At 35.4% G+C, this 17,772-nt stretch overlaps 1 protein-coding gene and 1 long non-coding RNA gene across 2 annotated transcripts in view; one reads left to right on the top strand and one right to left on the bottom strand.

The window, feature by feature from the left end:
- The window catches only part of PREX2 (phosphatidylinositol-3,4,5-trisphosphate dependent Rac exchange factor 2), a 293,374-nt gene that overhangs the window by 210,400 nt on the left and 65,202 nt on the right, over window positions 1–17,772 (top strand). Inside the window, exon 35 of the mRNA XM_017544858.2 lies at window positions 3,809–3,923. Coding sequence (XP_017400347.1) covers window positions 3,809–3,923 — 115 coding nt within the window. The remainder of the gene's footprint in view (window positions 1–3,808; window positions 3,924–17,772) is intronic.
- On the bottom strand, window positions 8,579–14,789 carry LOC119473619. The gene is made up of 4 exons (XR_005202821.1): window positions 14,621–14,789; window positions 11,784–11,912; window positions 11,594–11,689; window positions 8,579–9,608 (listed from the first exon to the last, which is right to left on the bottom strand). It is a non-coding gene; the product is annotated as an uncharacterized LOC119473619 (long non-coding RNA).

The raw sequence follows: 17,772 nt of genomic DNA, 5'->3' as shown, positions 1-17,772 counted from the left end.
CTCCGCCTGGGAATTTCCTAGTCTGTGGGCAATAAAAATGCGGCATCCACTCACCCTCTGTGCTTTCACTGGGAGCTGCAATCCTGAGCTCTTCCTAATCGGTCATCTTGGATCCTTCCTTCTGGGTTTTTTTTAATAATGATAAATAAACAAGCTATTTAGCTAAAATAGGGAGTGTTGTTGTCTTGCCTCTTCTCTGTCATTCAGATGTTAGTTTTTAAATATAGAACTCATCTTCTCATCTTTTTTGTGCATTCCCCACCACCCTATACATGTGACACATATTTCTTACTAAGACTCTTGGCAAAATTGTTAGGCACTTTTCCAATTTTTAAAAAAATTTATGTGATTGTGAATTTTAACTGCTTTGTTAATTTGGAATGATACTGTCAAAAATGTAATGAAAATTGAAATATATGAGATTGTAGAAGTATTCATTAAAATATGAAATTATGTTTATATAACGGTTCTCATATTGGGACAAAACTTGTGACAGGACTGGCCTTTCTGGCCAAAGTTGAACCATCAAGATCTTTATAAAAATTAGTTCCCATGTAGTTTCCTCCAAACTCCCTTTCCTCACAGTTCCACTGCTGTCCTTTCTCACTGTTCTCCTTCCAGTCTTTCTGGTCTTAAGTCACAAACCAAAGTGTTTTTGCATGGACCTTTCTCTTAGTCCCCCCCAAACTTTGTGTTTGGCTAAGCACACTCTTTATACTCTGTATCTCAACGAAATTGAATTAAGTAATACCTGTAGAGCATTTGGCATGTTGCCTAGTAAATAAAACACATTCAGTAAGTAAGAATACTCACAGGCTGTCTTAATATTACTATTTAATTAAATTATTTCTTATTAACCATAATTAGAAGGTGCATTTATTTTGCACGTCAAAAACACGGAACCTGAGAATCTGAGATGTTAATTAACTTGACCAAAGTCACACAGCAGAAACTGGAGTTTTATTCTAATGCAAGGGCTTTCATCAACCTTCCAACTAGTAAGAATAATTTATATTGAAGTATGACTGTTGATAGACTGAATCCTCCCGGGATGTTTACCTTTTATGAATAGCAACTTGTGAATGTGGCACATATTTAAGGATTATTTTATCAGGGAGTCTTTTATTTCCTGTGTGTATTCAGCACCAGAAGCTTGTTGAGCCAGTTACAACTATTCTAATTAATGAAGATATAGGCCCTAAGAGAGAAAACCTGCCCTTTTCCCTTTGAAGTTTTGCTGAAAATGAACTTGCAATAGGCAGATTAATAAGGAAACAAAGTACACAAAATTTACTTAATGTGCACAGTGCAAAGTCATGGGAGAGTGATTACTCAACAACCCAGTGAGGTCCAGATACTTATAGATCCTTCTTCATAGGTGATGGGGGAGATAGGGAATGTAGGAGGTAGTAAAATGTTTATTAGGGAGAATGAATAGAGACATGAGACAGAAATTAACTTGTTAGTGATTGTCTTGGAATTTGAATGAGCTGGAGAAATAGATATTATCTTGTGGGAAAAGTCCTTCTAGGTGGGTTACATTCCACAGTCTTCTTTTGTAGGATAGATAATGAGATCTCCATGGAGGGTAGGGAAAATAATTGTGTTCTCTTTTACAGGGATAGTCTTAAGGTGGATAGGGCTTATCCTATATCTGCTGACTTACAGAAGCCTTTAATTTAAAGTAATCAGTATACCAAGGTGCCATATTTTAAGGGTAAAGTTTCCTAGGCTCCTTCCCAGAAGCCATAAGAAATAAACAAGTTAAAAATCTGTAAAGCCAGCACACAGATTTGATTTTCTGTACTGAAATAAATGTAGTATGTTTTCTCCCTAATCTTCCACAATTACTTTTCTCAATTATAAACCAATTTTTTAATTTTCCATGTTAAAAAATCTTCAAATTTAACAATGATCTTTAAAATCTTATTATTTTCTTCAGTGTTCTGGAATTCTGACTAGTTTAATAAAACTATAGCACAGCTAAAATTAGCAGTCACTTTCCTATTTTTCCCCCTCAAAATGGTGATAGTTTCTTTCACTTTGAAGAAACCTCATGATTTAGTTTAGAAACTAGTGCATTTAGCAGTCTTGAAAGGAGATTGTTTAATCAATTTTGAAATCATGTATTGAAAATTGAGGCTCATAAGTAGTAATGCATTTCAAGGGAAAATAATTTACATTTCCAACTTGGATCCATGCCATTCCTGTTACTGGCAACCTTTCCACAGGAAATCTTGTATTTCTAGGCCACTTTCCTGTGATTTATTTCCTCTCCAAAAATTTTTAAATCATACCTCACAAAAGTTAAAGGAAAAAGAAATAATCAAAAATATTATTAAAAAATGTATATGCTATTCAAAATACATTTAAAATTAGTGGGATGTTATAACTAAATTAACTGACAATTTGAGTAGAGGTGATTTTCTAAGATTTCATTTTATACTTTTTATTTATTACATTAATATTTCTTAATTAAGGTTGTTCGTTATTTACAATTAAGAATGTGAATATACATGGGGATTGAACATTTCTATTTTTTTACTGTGACATGTTTTTGTTGTTGTTACGTTGTTTTAAGAGACAGAGTCTTACTCTGTTCCCCAGACTGGAGTCCAGTGGCATGATCCTGCTTAACTGCAACCTTGAGGTCCTGGGCTCAAGTTATCTTCCCACCTCATCCTCCTGAGTAACTAGAACTACAGGTGCATGCCACTATGCTAGGCTAATTAAATTTTTTTTTTTTTTTAGAGACAGGGTCTTGCTATGTTGCCTAGGCTAGTTCTGAACTTGTGACCTTAAATAATCCTTCTGCCTGGCTCTCAAAGTGCTGGAATTACAGGCATGAGCCACCATTCCTGGCCTCTGACATATGATAACGTACAGTTCTGCCTGTCATCTATATGTTCCAAATATGTACATAAGTGTCATATATTATAGACGTGTGTGTATAAATATAAAATACATAGGAAGTATGAGTTTAGCTTCACAAAGAATGTTGTAGAGGAGGAAAAATAACTTTCTCTATATGTTTCATAGTTCTTAGTTGGGATGGACCCCCATAACAAAAGACAAGTTAACAAGAGAAAAACAAACAGATGTTTAATAACATATATACCTCATGTATACATGAGTGATACCTAAAGAAAAGTGACTAAATCTGAAAGAGATAGCTTTGAACTTAGGCATAAATGCCATGGTTCTACTGAAACAGAAAAAGAAGGGTCTAGGAAAGGCCCAGTTACAAGGAGGTGACCAGGAAACCACCATCAAATAAAGGAAAGATTTGTTGTGCAGGTAAGACCCTCTGTGATCATCTTCCTTCTCTTCCTAGTACAGAGAGCGGGACACTCTTACAAGTGGAGACTTCCTTCATAGATGTAAATTTTCTTTATTAAAGGGAAACTTCTACTCTGGTTTCAGAGTTTCTCCTGTGTCTGTGTGCAGTTTCTCAAAATAACCAGATCAAAATAATCCTTATGCCAAGGAGGAATATTTTGGGGTGGTATATTCTGGTCTCCGACAGTTATATTTTGGAGTGGCATATTTTGGTCTCCTGCAACATATACAAAATGTTTTAAAAATAGAGGACAGTTAAACCAGAATTTTTTTTGCCCCACTGGACAGAAAAATCGCCAAATGTTTGATATTTATTTTGACAGCAGAACAGTTTTCATTCATTTTTGGACGTAATATAGTTCTTTTGCATATATGTTGATAATTGGTCCTCTTTGCTAAATTTACTAATAATCAATAAAATTATACTACATGTGGAGAAATTGCAAAGTATGTTTACTTGTTTCGACAGCACTGGAGAGCATGGAAGCATATTATTATAGAGACAGTGTTTCTGTGGAAGAATTTCAAGCTCAGATAAATGCAGCCTCACTGGAGAAGGTCAAGCAGTACAACCAGAAGCTCAGGTATTTAACATTCCAATTAAAAAAAATAAATGTCTATATTTTGATAGAAAATATATTAATAGGATTTTTTATGTTATTCATTTTATTAGATTATTAATGACATTTCTTTTGATATAAAGTTCTTGTATTTAGGATTTAATGTTTTAAATATTTTCATCTGCTATGCTTTTTCCAAATAAAAATAATTAAGTGAAAGTGTTTTGAAAATTTTTAGGCAAGTTTTAAAATTTTTGAAAAGATAAAGAGAAGGAGTTAAATATATAGAAGACCATTTCCAAGAAAGAAAATCACTGACATATGTTATAGTGGTATCCCTATGCGATTGAGTGGATTAAGAGTAAAATATATTTCTCTGTGTACCATTAAACAGCTGGTGCCCCCATACAGGGAGAAGAATATGTGTTCAGCATGGAATATATGATTTATCATGTACTTGGTATTGGAATAATATTTACTTTTAATGCATTCCTTAATGCTTGCATTTTACTGTCTTTTTCCTCCAAAAAATAGTATTACTGGTACAATGATAAATGACAGGAAAAATTAACCACAGGAAGTGAAGGGAAAATGTATTATAATTCAAAAGTTTTATTTGTCAACAAATTATTAGTCTATATATATCTTCTTATCTTATGAATTATCCTGTTGACAGGTCACTTTTAAAAAATTACTTAACAAATTAAGGGTTTTATTTTTAATTGTAAAAGATAATTTTGTTCTAGCTTTAGCCTTAATAAATCAAAAATACTATTTTGACATTTTAAATTTTTTATCCTGTCAACTTAAAGGAAGAACCTGAGGCAAAGTTAATGTAAGTAGAGAGTTTATTTGGGCCAAGCTTGAGAATTGCAACCTAGGAGCATAGACGCAAATTGCCCTGAATGTTCACTCCAATTAACAGCAATTACAAATAGATTTTTTAAGTGAAAAATGGGAGACAAGGAGTGAGCTGATACAAAGTTGTTTGTCAGGCATTCTTATTGATTTACAGAAAGAACATTGACAAGTAACATTGGCTATCCATTGCTAAGCTGTAGGGTGTGGGTTATAGTGTTCAGTGTGACATCATTAGGATACGTTATAACTACTTACGGTGGTAGCAGGCAGTTACAAAAGATAAATAAATAGCTCAAAAGGAGTAGAGGGATGTGATTGCTGTCTTATTATAATGTCTCTCCAGGCCAGTTAATTAAAATAACTTGCATTCATCAGATAAAAGTTATTTTGTTTTCTCATTTCCCCCTTTTGATCAAAAATCATTCTTCTTGACAGCATTGATGATTAAAATTTTAGTATCAAGGTGTCCATCATTAGGAAGGTTCATTCCCAAGTAGTTCTGTCAATGTTATTGATTTATGGTTGCTGTTGCTTGTTGAATCCTACCTAGATTCAGAATATCATCAATTTAGTTTCCTCAGAAGAAGGAAAACAACAATAGATAGTGGAAATATAATCTATGTAAGGATTATAACTAAAAATAAAATTTAAATGCCAAAACAACAACAAAAATAAACCTATTTCATTAGGGAGTCAACTAAAAACATCATGACGAAAATTAAATCTAGGTTCTTCTTTAGATACTTGTAGCCAGGAAGTAATTCAATATTTAATCCAAATTATAAGCAAATAATAAAGCTCAAAAACAATGGACAAGACTAGAATCTAGTAACAGGCATACTATAGTTTTTTTTTTTTTTTTTCTGAAACACTTTTTCTTTATCCAGTTCTCCATTTTTACCAAAGATAAATCTTAGTTGAACCAAGTTACTTGCAAAATGAGTTTTAGTGTTATGTTACTTTGCCTGCTTATTTGCGGGAAGTGTAAAAGAACAGTGAATGGCCTAATTTCTTTTAAGTTAGCTTTACTGGGACTTCCATAAGAGCCTCAGATTCAACTTTTAAAAGCCCCCAAGGCCAACCAATCCAAGGATTTGCCATCAGACCGTCTGCAGTACTTGTATAAAATGAGTCACCTGCTCTTCTTGAGATCCCAAAATAACTTGAGGTTCCTGGGCCTGTCAGAAAGTGACATTCTTTAGTTACCATGAGGACAGAAACTTTATAAAGGAACTATGCAGAGAAGGTACTAGACCAGCCTTTCCAAGGGTTTTTTTATTGGCTCTATAAAGTCTACATCAATTCCTCAAAGCAGTCTGATTGTATCTGAAACGAAGCCATTTCAGTCAAAGTTTTGGTAAAAGAACCAGTATATCTAATTATGTGTCTTAAAGAAAGAATACAGATTTTTGTTGAATTTGTACAAACAACTATATTGCTAGAAATTAAGAGTACTTAATTTGAATAATAGAATATCAACTTCTGTCTTTGCATCAGTATATTATTAACGGTAAAGTTGTTTTAATAAAACCTTATAAACAAATTCATCCAATCTTAATCAGCTTTGACCACACAAGATAAGATTTTCAGAAACCTTTCATCACCTTTTAAAATTTTCTATTAGTTAAAACCTTGTTATTCAAACAGCGGGCCTCAGATCCTGACCCTGCATCAGTATGCTTTTAATATTAATATTAAGTTTTTACAAAAACTCAATAATCCCCTTTTAATTTTAGCCAACCTGATCACACACAAAATTTCTTTCACAAGATCCATCTTCTACAAACCTTCTACAACTTACTTAAAACATCAATTGTATCCTACATTTTACCATAGAACAAAAATTTCCTTTCCTTTCCCCATTATCAGGACCATATAAAGTTCTCTTTCATGTAAAAGAAAAATTATTCTGTCTTTTCAACTTTCTTTACATTTTACTTTCATTATATGTTCTGCATATAGACATTTTTCTCTAATATCTGGTAGTTTTAGTTATACATACTGAGTAAAGTTTGTATTAGTTTGTTCTCATGCTGCTAATAAAGACATACCAAAGACTGGGTAATTATAAAGGATAGAGGTTTAATTGACTCACAGGTCTACATGGCTGAGGAAGCCTCACAATCATGGTGGAAGGCAAGAAGGAGCAAGTCACATATTACATGCCAGCAGGCAAGAGAGAGAGCACGTGCAGGGGCACCCCCATTTATAAAACCATCAGATCTCTTGAGACTATTCATTGCCCTGAGAACAGCATGAGTAAGACCTGCTCCCATAATTAAGTTACCTCCCACCAGATCCCTCCCATGATGCATTGGAATTATGGGAGCTACAGTTGGAGATTTGGGTGGGGACACAGCCAAACCATGTCATTCTGCCCCTGGCCCCTTCCACCTCTCATCTCCTCACATTTCAAAACTAATCATGCCTTCCCAACTGTCCCTTAAAGCCTTAACTAATTTCGGCATTAACTCAAAAGTCCACAGTTTAAAGTCTCATTTAATACCAAGCAAGTCCTTTCCACCTATAAGCCTGTAAAATCAAAAGCAGTTTAGTTACTTCCCAGATACAATGGGGGTACAGGCATTGGGTAAATACACCCATTCCAAATGGGATAAATTGTCCAAAACAAAAAGGCTACAGGCCCCATGCAAGTCTGAAATCCAACAAGGCAGTCATTAAACATTAGAGTCCCAAAATGGTCTCCTTTTACTTCATGTCTCACATGCAGGGCATGCTGATGCAAGAGATAGGCTCCCATGGCCTTGGGCAGCTCTGCCTCTGTGGGTTTGCAGGGTACAGCCCCACTCCTGGTACCAATTTGCTGTACTAGTTTGTTCTCATGCTGCTAATAAAGACATACCTAGGACTGGGTAATTATAAAGGAATGAGGTTTAATTGACTCAGTTCCACATGGCTGGGGAGGCCTCACAATCATGGTAGAAATCAAGGAGGAGCAAATCACATCTTCCATGGCAGCAGACAGTAGAGAGCATGTGCAGGGGAACTCCCATTTAGAAAACCATCAGATCTCTTGAGACTTATTCAGTATCATGAGGACAGCATGGGAAAGACTCACCCTCATAAATCAATTACCTCCCACCAGGTCCCTCCCACAACACATGGGAATTATGGGAGCTACAATTCAAAATTCGGGTTTGGACACAGCCAAACCATATCACAGCTTTAACCTTGTAACTAATTTTCAGTGAAAAACCTAGGAAGCAAATAATTTTGAACTATTTTATACTAGTATTTTATGAAAACCATTTTATAATTTTTTAGAAAGAGGTTTTCTAAATTTTCTGTTTACTAACAGATCTAAATATATTCAGCTTTACTATGCTATATAAAAAATTGATGTTAAAGTATATAAACATACATTTATGTTTAATGATTAATGTTTCAGTATTTTAACTTACTTAGAAATGACTTAGACATTTTATGATTAGCTATTAATTAATTTAACATAACATAATCCTAAGATTTTTAAATTACTCAAAAGAATTCTGAAACTATGAAACAGATACTCTCTCCAGATCCCAGATCTAAATGCTCAAATCCAAAGACATAAGCTCACAAATTAAGCAAATATTTTAAAATATCATACGAATTACAGGTTTATGACCTTAAAACATCTAGCAGAGATAGTATAAACTTGAGTGACCAACAGACAAAAATTTCCTAATTAAATTATGAAGCTGTTTCTATTTTATTTTACCAACAATTTTAAAACTATTTTTATTTACCAAAGATAACTAAAATCATCTGAATTTAAAAAGCATTTGGTCTAGTTATTTAATTTATGAGAACACATATTTACAAGTCAGTTTGGTGTCATAGACAACATACAAAAAGACGTGTACACATGTATACAAAAAATGCAGGCAATCATAGAGATCTTATAACTTCAGTTTTAAAACCTTTCCCATGAATCAGGTAAAACTCTCTAGTTTAAATGGACAGTTGTGCCTTTGTAAATGGAAAATGTTAAAGTTGATCTGTTTCACATGGCTGAAGCCCTTACTGAAGTTTAGAGAAATAGGGTAGCAAATTTACATCTCAAATCACAGATACAAAATTTAATATTTTTAAAGAAGGAATTTGGGTATGTTAGGGGAAGGTTAAAAATGAATTTCAAGGTAACACAAAATCATAGGAATTTACCATAGAATTTCATAAGGAGGCCAATTTCATTTAGATAGGTAGCTTTTAATTTAATGTCTGTTTTCCAAGTGGATAACTGAACTCAAGGTGGAGCTCATTAAGGAACAGGGCCAAAAAAGCATTTGCAGTTTTTAAAGTTGAATAATTTAAATATGTGAAAAGCCAGCACAGTTGGAAGACAGAGCATTTAGATTTTTTTAAATCAAGCATTCTACTTTTATATTGAATCCTGGAATCTCCCCTCACAAAAAAAGGGAAACACCATGGGACCCGGCCAAGCAATGCTTCTACAGTACCCTGTGCTACAAAGACATTTCTCTAAGGTTTAAACCTTACCTGTCTCATCTATACTGCCAGGGAAATGAGTACTGTCCTGTAGCAATAACCATTTACTGTAAACAATAGCCCTCAGCCACCTCCAAAACCATAACTCTGCCAGTGACTCACCAGTCATCACATATACCAAGGTCAAGTTCTCTCTCAGTACCAAGTAATCTCTGGTACTCCGGAAAGCCAACAAAATCAGGTAACACAGCACAAAAGATGGTAGAGTATGAGGTCTCAGAGGAATCTGTGACTTTCTAGACTTCACAGCAAGACAAATGACCCCCAGAAGGGGTCAGTGGCACTGTTTTCTGTGTTTCTCAAACAGTCTGAGTCATTAGATGTCTCTCCCAGATCCTTTTATGTGGTACTGAAGATGGCAAAAAGGAAAAAGGAGTCAGGAGGAATAGAAGTAAGTAAGAGAAGAGTTTTTAAGAAAGGAAGTGAACAGAGGAGACAAGCAGATAATTAATGAAGGGTTTCTATCCACAGGAAGCTAATCTTCCCCAAAGCAGGAATCAAAGAGAAAAAAGCAGAAAGGGCTTAATATGTATGAAATGTATATGTACATATATACACACACACACATATATAAATATATTAATATATATGTTTATAATGTGTTTTTGTGTGTGTACTTAAATATCAGCTTCAGTCAAGCTGACTTCTGACCATAGTAGAGCCCTTTAAAAACATATTTAAATATATGAATTTATATATTATATTTATAATATATATTATTTATATATAACATAAATTAAAAATATATTTTAATAGTTTTTAAATTTTTCGGATTATAGCCAAGACAAACAGCTGATGAATCTTTTGAATCTTTTTTTTCTTTTTAACCAAAGGCACTCTCCCAAGTGGCAAAGTCAAAAGTCACAAAAATACCAAACCAAAAGAAGCTGGTTCCCTAATCAGGAATCAAACCTAGGCCTTGGTGGTAAGAACATAAAATCATAGCCACTAGACCACAGAGTGGAGGGTTTTTTTCTTTTTCTTTTTTGTAAATCTTGCAAGGTATTTTTTTTTTAAATAAATCTTGCAGGATATTCAAAGCAGGCCATTTGAACATTAGAGGATTTTAACTTGATTCGGATCTAACCTCAGCAGGAGTGCTGCTCAGCTCATTCCTCGGATGTTAACATTTCAACATCAGCATCAATAATCTTGTTTTTTAAAAAAATTGTTATATCTACATGTTTATAATCTCAGTAGTTTTAATTTAATTCATTTCCCCGTTTTAGACTATTAGTCTTTTAATTAACTGTTATATTGACCGAAAAATTGTCAGCTAGGCAACAAAGGTGTATTTTGGAGACACATCTTGTTCATTGGGTGGTCTTTTTATTCATTTATTTATTTACTTAAATTTCTCTCTTTTTTTTACCCCTATCTCCTCGGTGTCTTCATGATGGGTTTTTCAGTTAGCAAAGAATAGTTTGAGAACCAGGCATCCCCCAGAACCAGAAGGAGCTCATAGAGACTCCAGGACTGGAGTCACTATGCCTCAATAGGAGTTTCAGGGAGGGAGCCAAACACCTGGGGAATACCCTCTGGTGGTGGTGATGGGTATGTTCTGTTTACCTCCTGAATGGAGGCAATTGTCTCAGGGTTTCTTTTAGAAGTTTTCTTTTTTAAAGGACCATTGGAAGTAGGTATTTAATTGTCTGCTTCCAAAACCAGCTTTTTCTAGTTGTGCACATAAATAAATTATTTTAGGTATTTCAAAAGATCCCCAGTTTTGGAGAGGTTTATTTTTTGACAATTCCAGGTTAGGTGGATCCACATTCCTAGATATTTAATAGAGGATGTCCATAGTGTTATATATAAATTCAGCTGATGTTTAATAAGAGTTGGTTACAGATGAAAAATGATGCCCAGGCCAGGCACAGTGGCTCATGCCTGTAATCTCAGCACTTTGGGAGGCTGAGGCAGGTGGATCATGAGGTTAGACGTTCAATACCAGCCTGGCCAACATTATGAAACTCTGTCTCTACTAAAAATACAAAAATTAGCTAGACATGATGGCATATTCTTGTAATCCCAGCCTCTTGGGAAGCTGAGGCAGGAGAATTGCTTGAACTGGGACCCAAGAGGAGGAGGTTGCAGTGAGGCAATATCTGTGCCACTGCACTCCAGCCTGGGCTACAGAGGGAGACTCCATCTCAAAAAAAGAAAAAGAAGGAAAAGAACAAGAAAAATTAAGCCCCAAATTTCAAAAATAGGAAAGTATCTGCAATTATTTTTAGGCATGCTGTGTAAAACCAGACCACTGGTGCCTAATTGGCAATCCTTACCCAAACCTCTGCTGTAGACAGGGGCAGGAAAACTTTGACCTGAGGGCCCTTGTCCTGAGACAGGCTGAAGGAGGAAGTTCTCTGCAGAGCTCTTTGCCTGAATCATCTGTCCAAAGACAGAGACTGAAGCCCTCACTCATAAAGGAAAGAGAGAGGTTTTGAGAAACAGCTCAAATAAAGTGTAGACCTTTGACCAAAAGCTGGGAGGTCTGAATTCAGGTGAACTCACCTGAAACTCCCAATAGAACTTCTGAAGATGGAATGTTTGTGCTGGTATCAAGCCCTGCTTTCAGAGAAAAACACCAGGTGGTCAGAGTAGTCTCTCTGAACCCTGCCAAGTTATGCCAGATATGTTGACCTAAAAGGAAGAAGCAAAAGCAAAATTAAGTAGAGAGTTTATTTGGGCCAAACTTGAGGATTGCAACCTAGGAGCATAGATTCAAGTTGCCCTAATACATGCTTTGATTAGCAGCAGTTATGAGTGGATTTTTAAAGGGAAGAAAGAGGCACAAGGAGTTAATCTTGACTCCTTAAAAAGTATGTCTACTGACTAAGAAACACTGATTTAATAAGTTTAAGTCCAATCTTGCAAAAATCTTTCAATTGACAATTGTCATCTCAAAAGAAATTTTGCCTTGATACCTGACAAAATATATTCTTCTTTGGCTGGGTGCAATAACTTATGCCTATAATTCCAGCACTTTGAGAGGCTGAGGTAGAAGGATGACTTGAGCCCAGGAGTTCAAGACCAGGTTGGGCAACATAGGGATACCCTGTCTCTACAATTTTATTTTTTAATTAGCCAGGTGTGATGGCATGTGCTTATGACTCCAGTTATCTCAGAGACTGAGGTGCGTAGATGGCTTGAGCTGTGGAGGTCAAGTCTGCAGTGAACTGTGATCATACAGCACTGCACTCCAGCCTGGTGACAGAGAAAATATTAAAATTAAAAATTTATTTTATGTCTTAAAACACAAAATTAAAGCATTTGTAGAGAACTTGTAGCTCTCTACGAGCTACAAGTTCTGAGAATATAAGAGAATATAACTCTTGACTCCAATTTAAGAAAATGGGTCTACAACATTGCTCTAGCAATTTTATCTCTTTGTTGAGGAGAACCAGAGTTGTTTTAATTTGCTCAGGATTTTGCTTTCAGATAATAATTTTAAGCCACAATTCGCACTGTGTCACTGTCCTGCTCAAAGCACTTTAGTTATGTCTTATTCTCACCCCCTAAAAAAGTCGCAAACTGTTTAGCATGGCACTTGGGGTCTTTCATGACTTGGCCCAAGATTGCTTTTGTCTACTGTCTATGGATGCATCAGATGGATCAGCAATGCTGTGTTTTCCACTTTTTTGAAGACAGAGTCTCACTCTGTCACCCAGGCTGGAGTGCAGTGGAGCATTCTTGGCTCACTGCAACCTCTGCCTCCCAGGTTCAAGTGATTCTCCTGTCTCAGCCTCCCCAGTAGTGCCACCACAGGTGTGCCACCATGCTCAGATAACTTTTGCATTTTTTGGTAGAGATGGGGTTTCACCATGTTGGCCCAGCTGGTCTTAAACTCCTGACCTCAGATGATCTGCCCACTTTGGCCTCCCAAAGTGCTGGGATTACAGGTCTGAGCCACCGCGCCCGGCCCTCATTTTTAATCATGTGCTGTACTTGACCTCTTCCATGACTTTTCACCTCTCACTTAGCATCTGCCTCCAACTGTTTATAAAACTACTCTTGCTATAAACCAATGTCCAGTTCTAGTATAGTCCCCTTTGTAAAATATTTTCCTTTTATTATTGGACTGGAATAAAACCTGGACACTAGTTTTTTAAAAAGCCTCTTAGAAGATTCTACTGTGCACCACAAATTGAAAACCAATCCCCTAGTTCAGTAGTTCTCAAAATATGATCCCAAGACCAGGAGCATCTGTAGCATCTACAGACTTGCTAAAAGCTCTTAGGTGGACACAGCAGCCTTTGTTTTAATAAACTTGGTGGATGATTCTTATGCACATTCAAATTTCAGAACCATTGCCCTTGGCCTAAATGAATATCAGATCATTCTACTAGTTTTTCAATGTACTTTATTTATAATTATTACAGCATTCGGTGTTCCTCTAAAATGATATGGTTACGTGTAGAAATTTCTCATCTTTTTATTCTAGTATAAGCTCTTTGAGTTGTGGGATATGTTTATCTTGGTATCACCCATTGTGTTTATCAAAGTATTTTGCCTAAGAAGCTCTCCACAAATGTATGTTTGGTGCATTAAAGTTTTTAGGTGTAACTAGCAGGGAGAAATGGGAAGATGACATGCCGTTTATACTCCTGTGGATCTTGTATTAAAAAACAGCAATGTAACATATACTCATATAAAACAGCTAGCTGGCAAGATGTTTAATAATGATGTTTTATTAAGATAATAGCATGAGCATTAATTACATGATACCTTGTTCTCATAAGAAAACATTTTAATGTCTCTTTCTTGGAGAAAGCATTTTTAAATGTACAAACTCCTCAACACAAATTAGGTGCCATTGTCAGAATTACCTGCTGTATATCCTCCTTGTTGTGTGTTAGATTTTCTTTGCACAAGAAGACAATTATCTTCCTTTTGCCTTTCAATAATGCCTTCTCATTTTGCTTCCTTCTTGGATAAGGTGTTAATTTCTTTCTTTATTTTTCCTGTTAATCTGTATCACAAATGCTCCTAAATTGCTTTTGGGCAATCTGCTCTTGGTTTTCTGGGCCACAAGCCCACACTGACCATTTATTCACAGGTGTCTTACTGCCTGTGTTAAAAAGTAGCCCCAAGGTGTCAGTCTCTCCTTAATAACCTAATGCCTTTCACTTTAAACCATTTCATTCTGGAAAGTAATTTGTTTACTTACTAATTAGACCTCAGAAAATGACTTTTTTTTTTTCACTTAACCTTACAACAAACTATCACTGTCTTAGCCTTCTTCATTTCAGCACTTAACTGCTCTGCAGAAAGTTAAAAAAAAAAAAAAGCATTCTTTAGATTATAAGTTTCAGAAACCAAACTCAAACTAGCATAAGCAAAATACTGACTTGGCTTATGTAACAGAGATATCCAGGGGCTGTGGCCACTTCAGGCATGGCTCTCTCCAGGAGGGTCACAGGTCCTCAAGATACCGTTTCTCTCTCCATCTGTTGGCATTTCTTTCCTCTGTGTGGCCTTCCTTTTTGGGCAGGGTGGTTTCACATTTGGGTAAAGATGGTTCATACAAACCAGTGTTCTATTCTCAGAAGAAGACAAGGTGAAACCACCGTTCCTTCCCTAGAGCCCTAGTGAAGGACCTTGGGAGGCAGTCAATCAGACCCAGGCCACGCACACATTCCTGGGTGGGCTTGGCACTAGATAACACCAAGGAACTGTCACCAAGAGTGAGGGTCAGGATGCTGGACAAGCAAAGTCAATGAATTTCACTCCAGTTATGGAGATTGTTCCAGAGTCGTGGAACAATCTCCATAATTGGAGATCGAGCAGACGTGAAACAGACATGCTGTTCCAGAACCGTAAAGAGATAGAAGTCATATTCTACTTAAAAGGATAGCCACAATACCTACCAAATTTTAAGGACATTTTAAAAGTCAGTAACAATGTTAGGTGAGTTATGTGGATTGTTTGAAAACTCAGTAAATTCCATATTATCATTTCCATTTTAAGGGGAATTTAAAGTTACCTAGATAGTCATTGGGAAACTCAGGATTTAAACCAAAGACATTTTCTCTTTATCATCCATATTTTTTATATTATATTAGGCCATCTGAGTGAATGAAGTGAACATTAGACAGTGAGAACAAATTCTGTGTTACTAACTTTTGGTGTCAGATATCAGTTGCCCACCACTTCTCTGATTTCATTCCATTGAGTATTTATCCAGTTGGTTTTACAAGAGGTTTTCATTTTTGTGAGAATGAGAAAGATAGAAAACAAACAAGTAAATAAGTTAAACAAAGTCTTTCAGATGATGGAAAATGCAGTGAAGAAAATATAAAGCAAGCTGATCTATTAGGAGGTTAGTAATTTGGAGAAGGTAGTTAATGATGACTTAAATACTAGGTGATATTTGAACATTAACCTGAATCATAAGGAGACAGCTTTTCTAAAATCATGGGTAAGATCTTTCTGGAGACAGTGAATGGATGCAGTCGAGTCATAGGAATAAGCTTGTCATATTTGAGGAAGACACAGAAAACCAGTGGGTTTTCACCATGTGTTATTCTCTCTTTTCTACCTAAGGCTTTCCTTTTAGTCTCTCTGGCTATGAGCTATCATGCCTATCAGCCTCATTTTTTCCATGCCCCATTTAAAGGTAGTATATCTTTACCAAACTCATTCATTTTAATGTGTCCTGCTTATTGGCAGGAAGCACCAATGCCTGGTAAAAACACTATTGCGTTTACATTTACGGTTAAAACATAAATGCAAACAGTGTTCTTTGTGTCAAAATACTCCTTTCAAGTTTGAAGCGTTTAGATTATTACATTTAGAATATTATTTTCAGTATGAAATAAACAGTAAAATGAAATAAAAATAAAGAAAAAAATTGTATATTATGAGATTATTTTTGTGTGAAGTGGCAATTTTATACTGAATTTTGGGGCTTATGATTTGGCATATCTGAATGTAAATTCATCATTTTTGTAGGAAGGAAAGAAGAAAATTTTTTGAAGCAAATATTCTCTGATAGTATGCCTTTGTTGATAAAGAATGGCACATTTTCTTTAAAGAAAGTTTTCAAATCCAAGTATATTTTATGTAATAAGTAGAAGGAAGATAGATATTTTATTCATGTTAACAAGAAGTGCTATACAAATACCAATCTCAGAGCCATGTATTTTGGACAATTGTTCAACAGGAAATGTCTGTCAAGAAGTATTTCAGTGTTCTCATGATAATGCATCTGTGAAATGTGTCACTTCTCACTACTTCTGCAGGAAAAAAAAAAATCAGTAACTGTGCTCTCCTGAAATGGGATGAATATGAAGAATGCTAGGGACTTACTGCCATTTCATGTCTTTAAGTACAGCTGAGGAACAGCATGAGAAAGTGAAGGGACAGTGGGACTTCAGCTTCTGTGCCCTGTCTCTGGGTGTTGGCACATCTCCCCATCCCCTTCTCTTTCTTCCCCGAACCCTCAGCTCTATTTCACATTCCTTGTCTGATAACAAATAGTATATAGAAATAGAAAATTTTGTGTTCTATTGATAAGGATTTTGTAAACTACCTGAAGTCAACAAGATTACAGCTTAAGATTTGAGAGTGAGAACAAGAGAGAGAAAGAGAGAAGGAGAAAAAGAATATTAATTAGCATATAAATAATGCCATTGTCCTTAAATTGTTTTTATTTATAGAGCTACAGCTTTAGAGCTATTATGTGATGTGATTTCTTTTTAAATTAACCAGAAACATTCCAGATGCATGTTTATCTCCTCTATAGGAGTTTTTTATTTGTTTTCCCTTCTATCCTTTAGCAGAATTTCATTTTTTAATATCTTAAGATGCATTCATATTTTGCTTTCTTTAAGAGTAGCTGTAAACCAAATGTGTATATTCAATTCATTTCTGTGTGCAGACTTGGAAATCAGAGTTGTCATAGTTGTACTTTTTGTTTTATTTGAGAAGCGATTCTTTCCTGGCAGGAGAAAACAACGAAATCTACAAAGAATTTGAATTAGTTTATAATGCTTGAAAGTTTAGTGGATGTCTTTCCTACACATGAAATTTATGAAAAAGCTAACATTTACAAAATATGTTATATTCAAATGCCAAATTCTTGCACAAAGTAAAACTAAAGAACTGCTGGATACTTGCATGTATTCAACAAATACTGTGCTCCTATCAAGTACCAAGGACAGCGCCTCGTGTCCCAGAGCCGTACAAGAGATTAAGATTGCTGCCTGACAAGAACGTTTTGTCTGTAGGTTATGATAAATATTAAACAAAATTTTCACTAATAATCTATAGCAATATGTGAGACAAACTATTTAGGGAAAGTATAAAGTGCTGTGCATGTGTACCAGAGGAGAATCAATCTTAAGCCATCGGGGATGGGATGATGGTTGAAGGTTTCAGGAATGAATTAGAGGAAGTGATTTATAATCTGAGATCTGAAAGAGGCGTTAAGATTATAATATTAAGGGGAGATTTTTCTAGCAGAGGGAACAGCATGAGGGAAAATCCTAAAGGGGAAAGG

The sequence above is a fragment of the Cebus imitator genome, unplaced genomic scaffold (genome assembly GCF_001604975.1).
Source record: "Cebus imitator isolate Cc_AM_T3 unplaced genomic scaffold, Cebus_imitator-1.0 Scaffold9, whole genome shotgun sequence".
In the NCBI taxonomy this organism is placed as follows: domain Eukaryota; kingdom Metazoa; phylum Chordata; class Mammalia; order Primates; family Cebidae; genus Cebus; species Cebus imitator.
The sequence above is the reverse complement of the archived record's forward strand: the minus strand, read 5'-3'. Positions and strand labels throughout refer to the sequence as shown.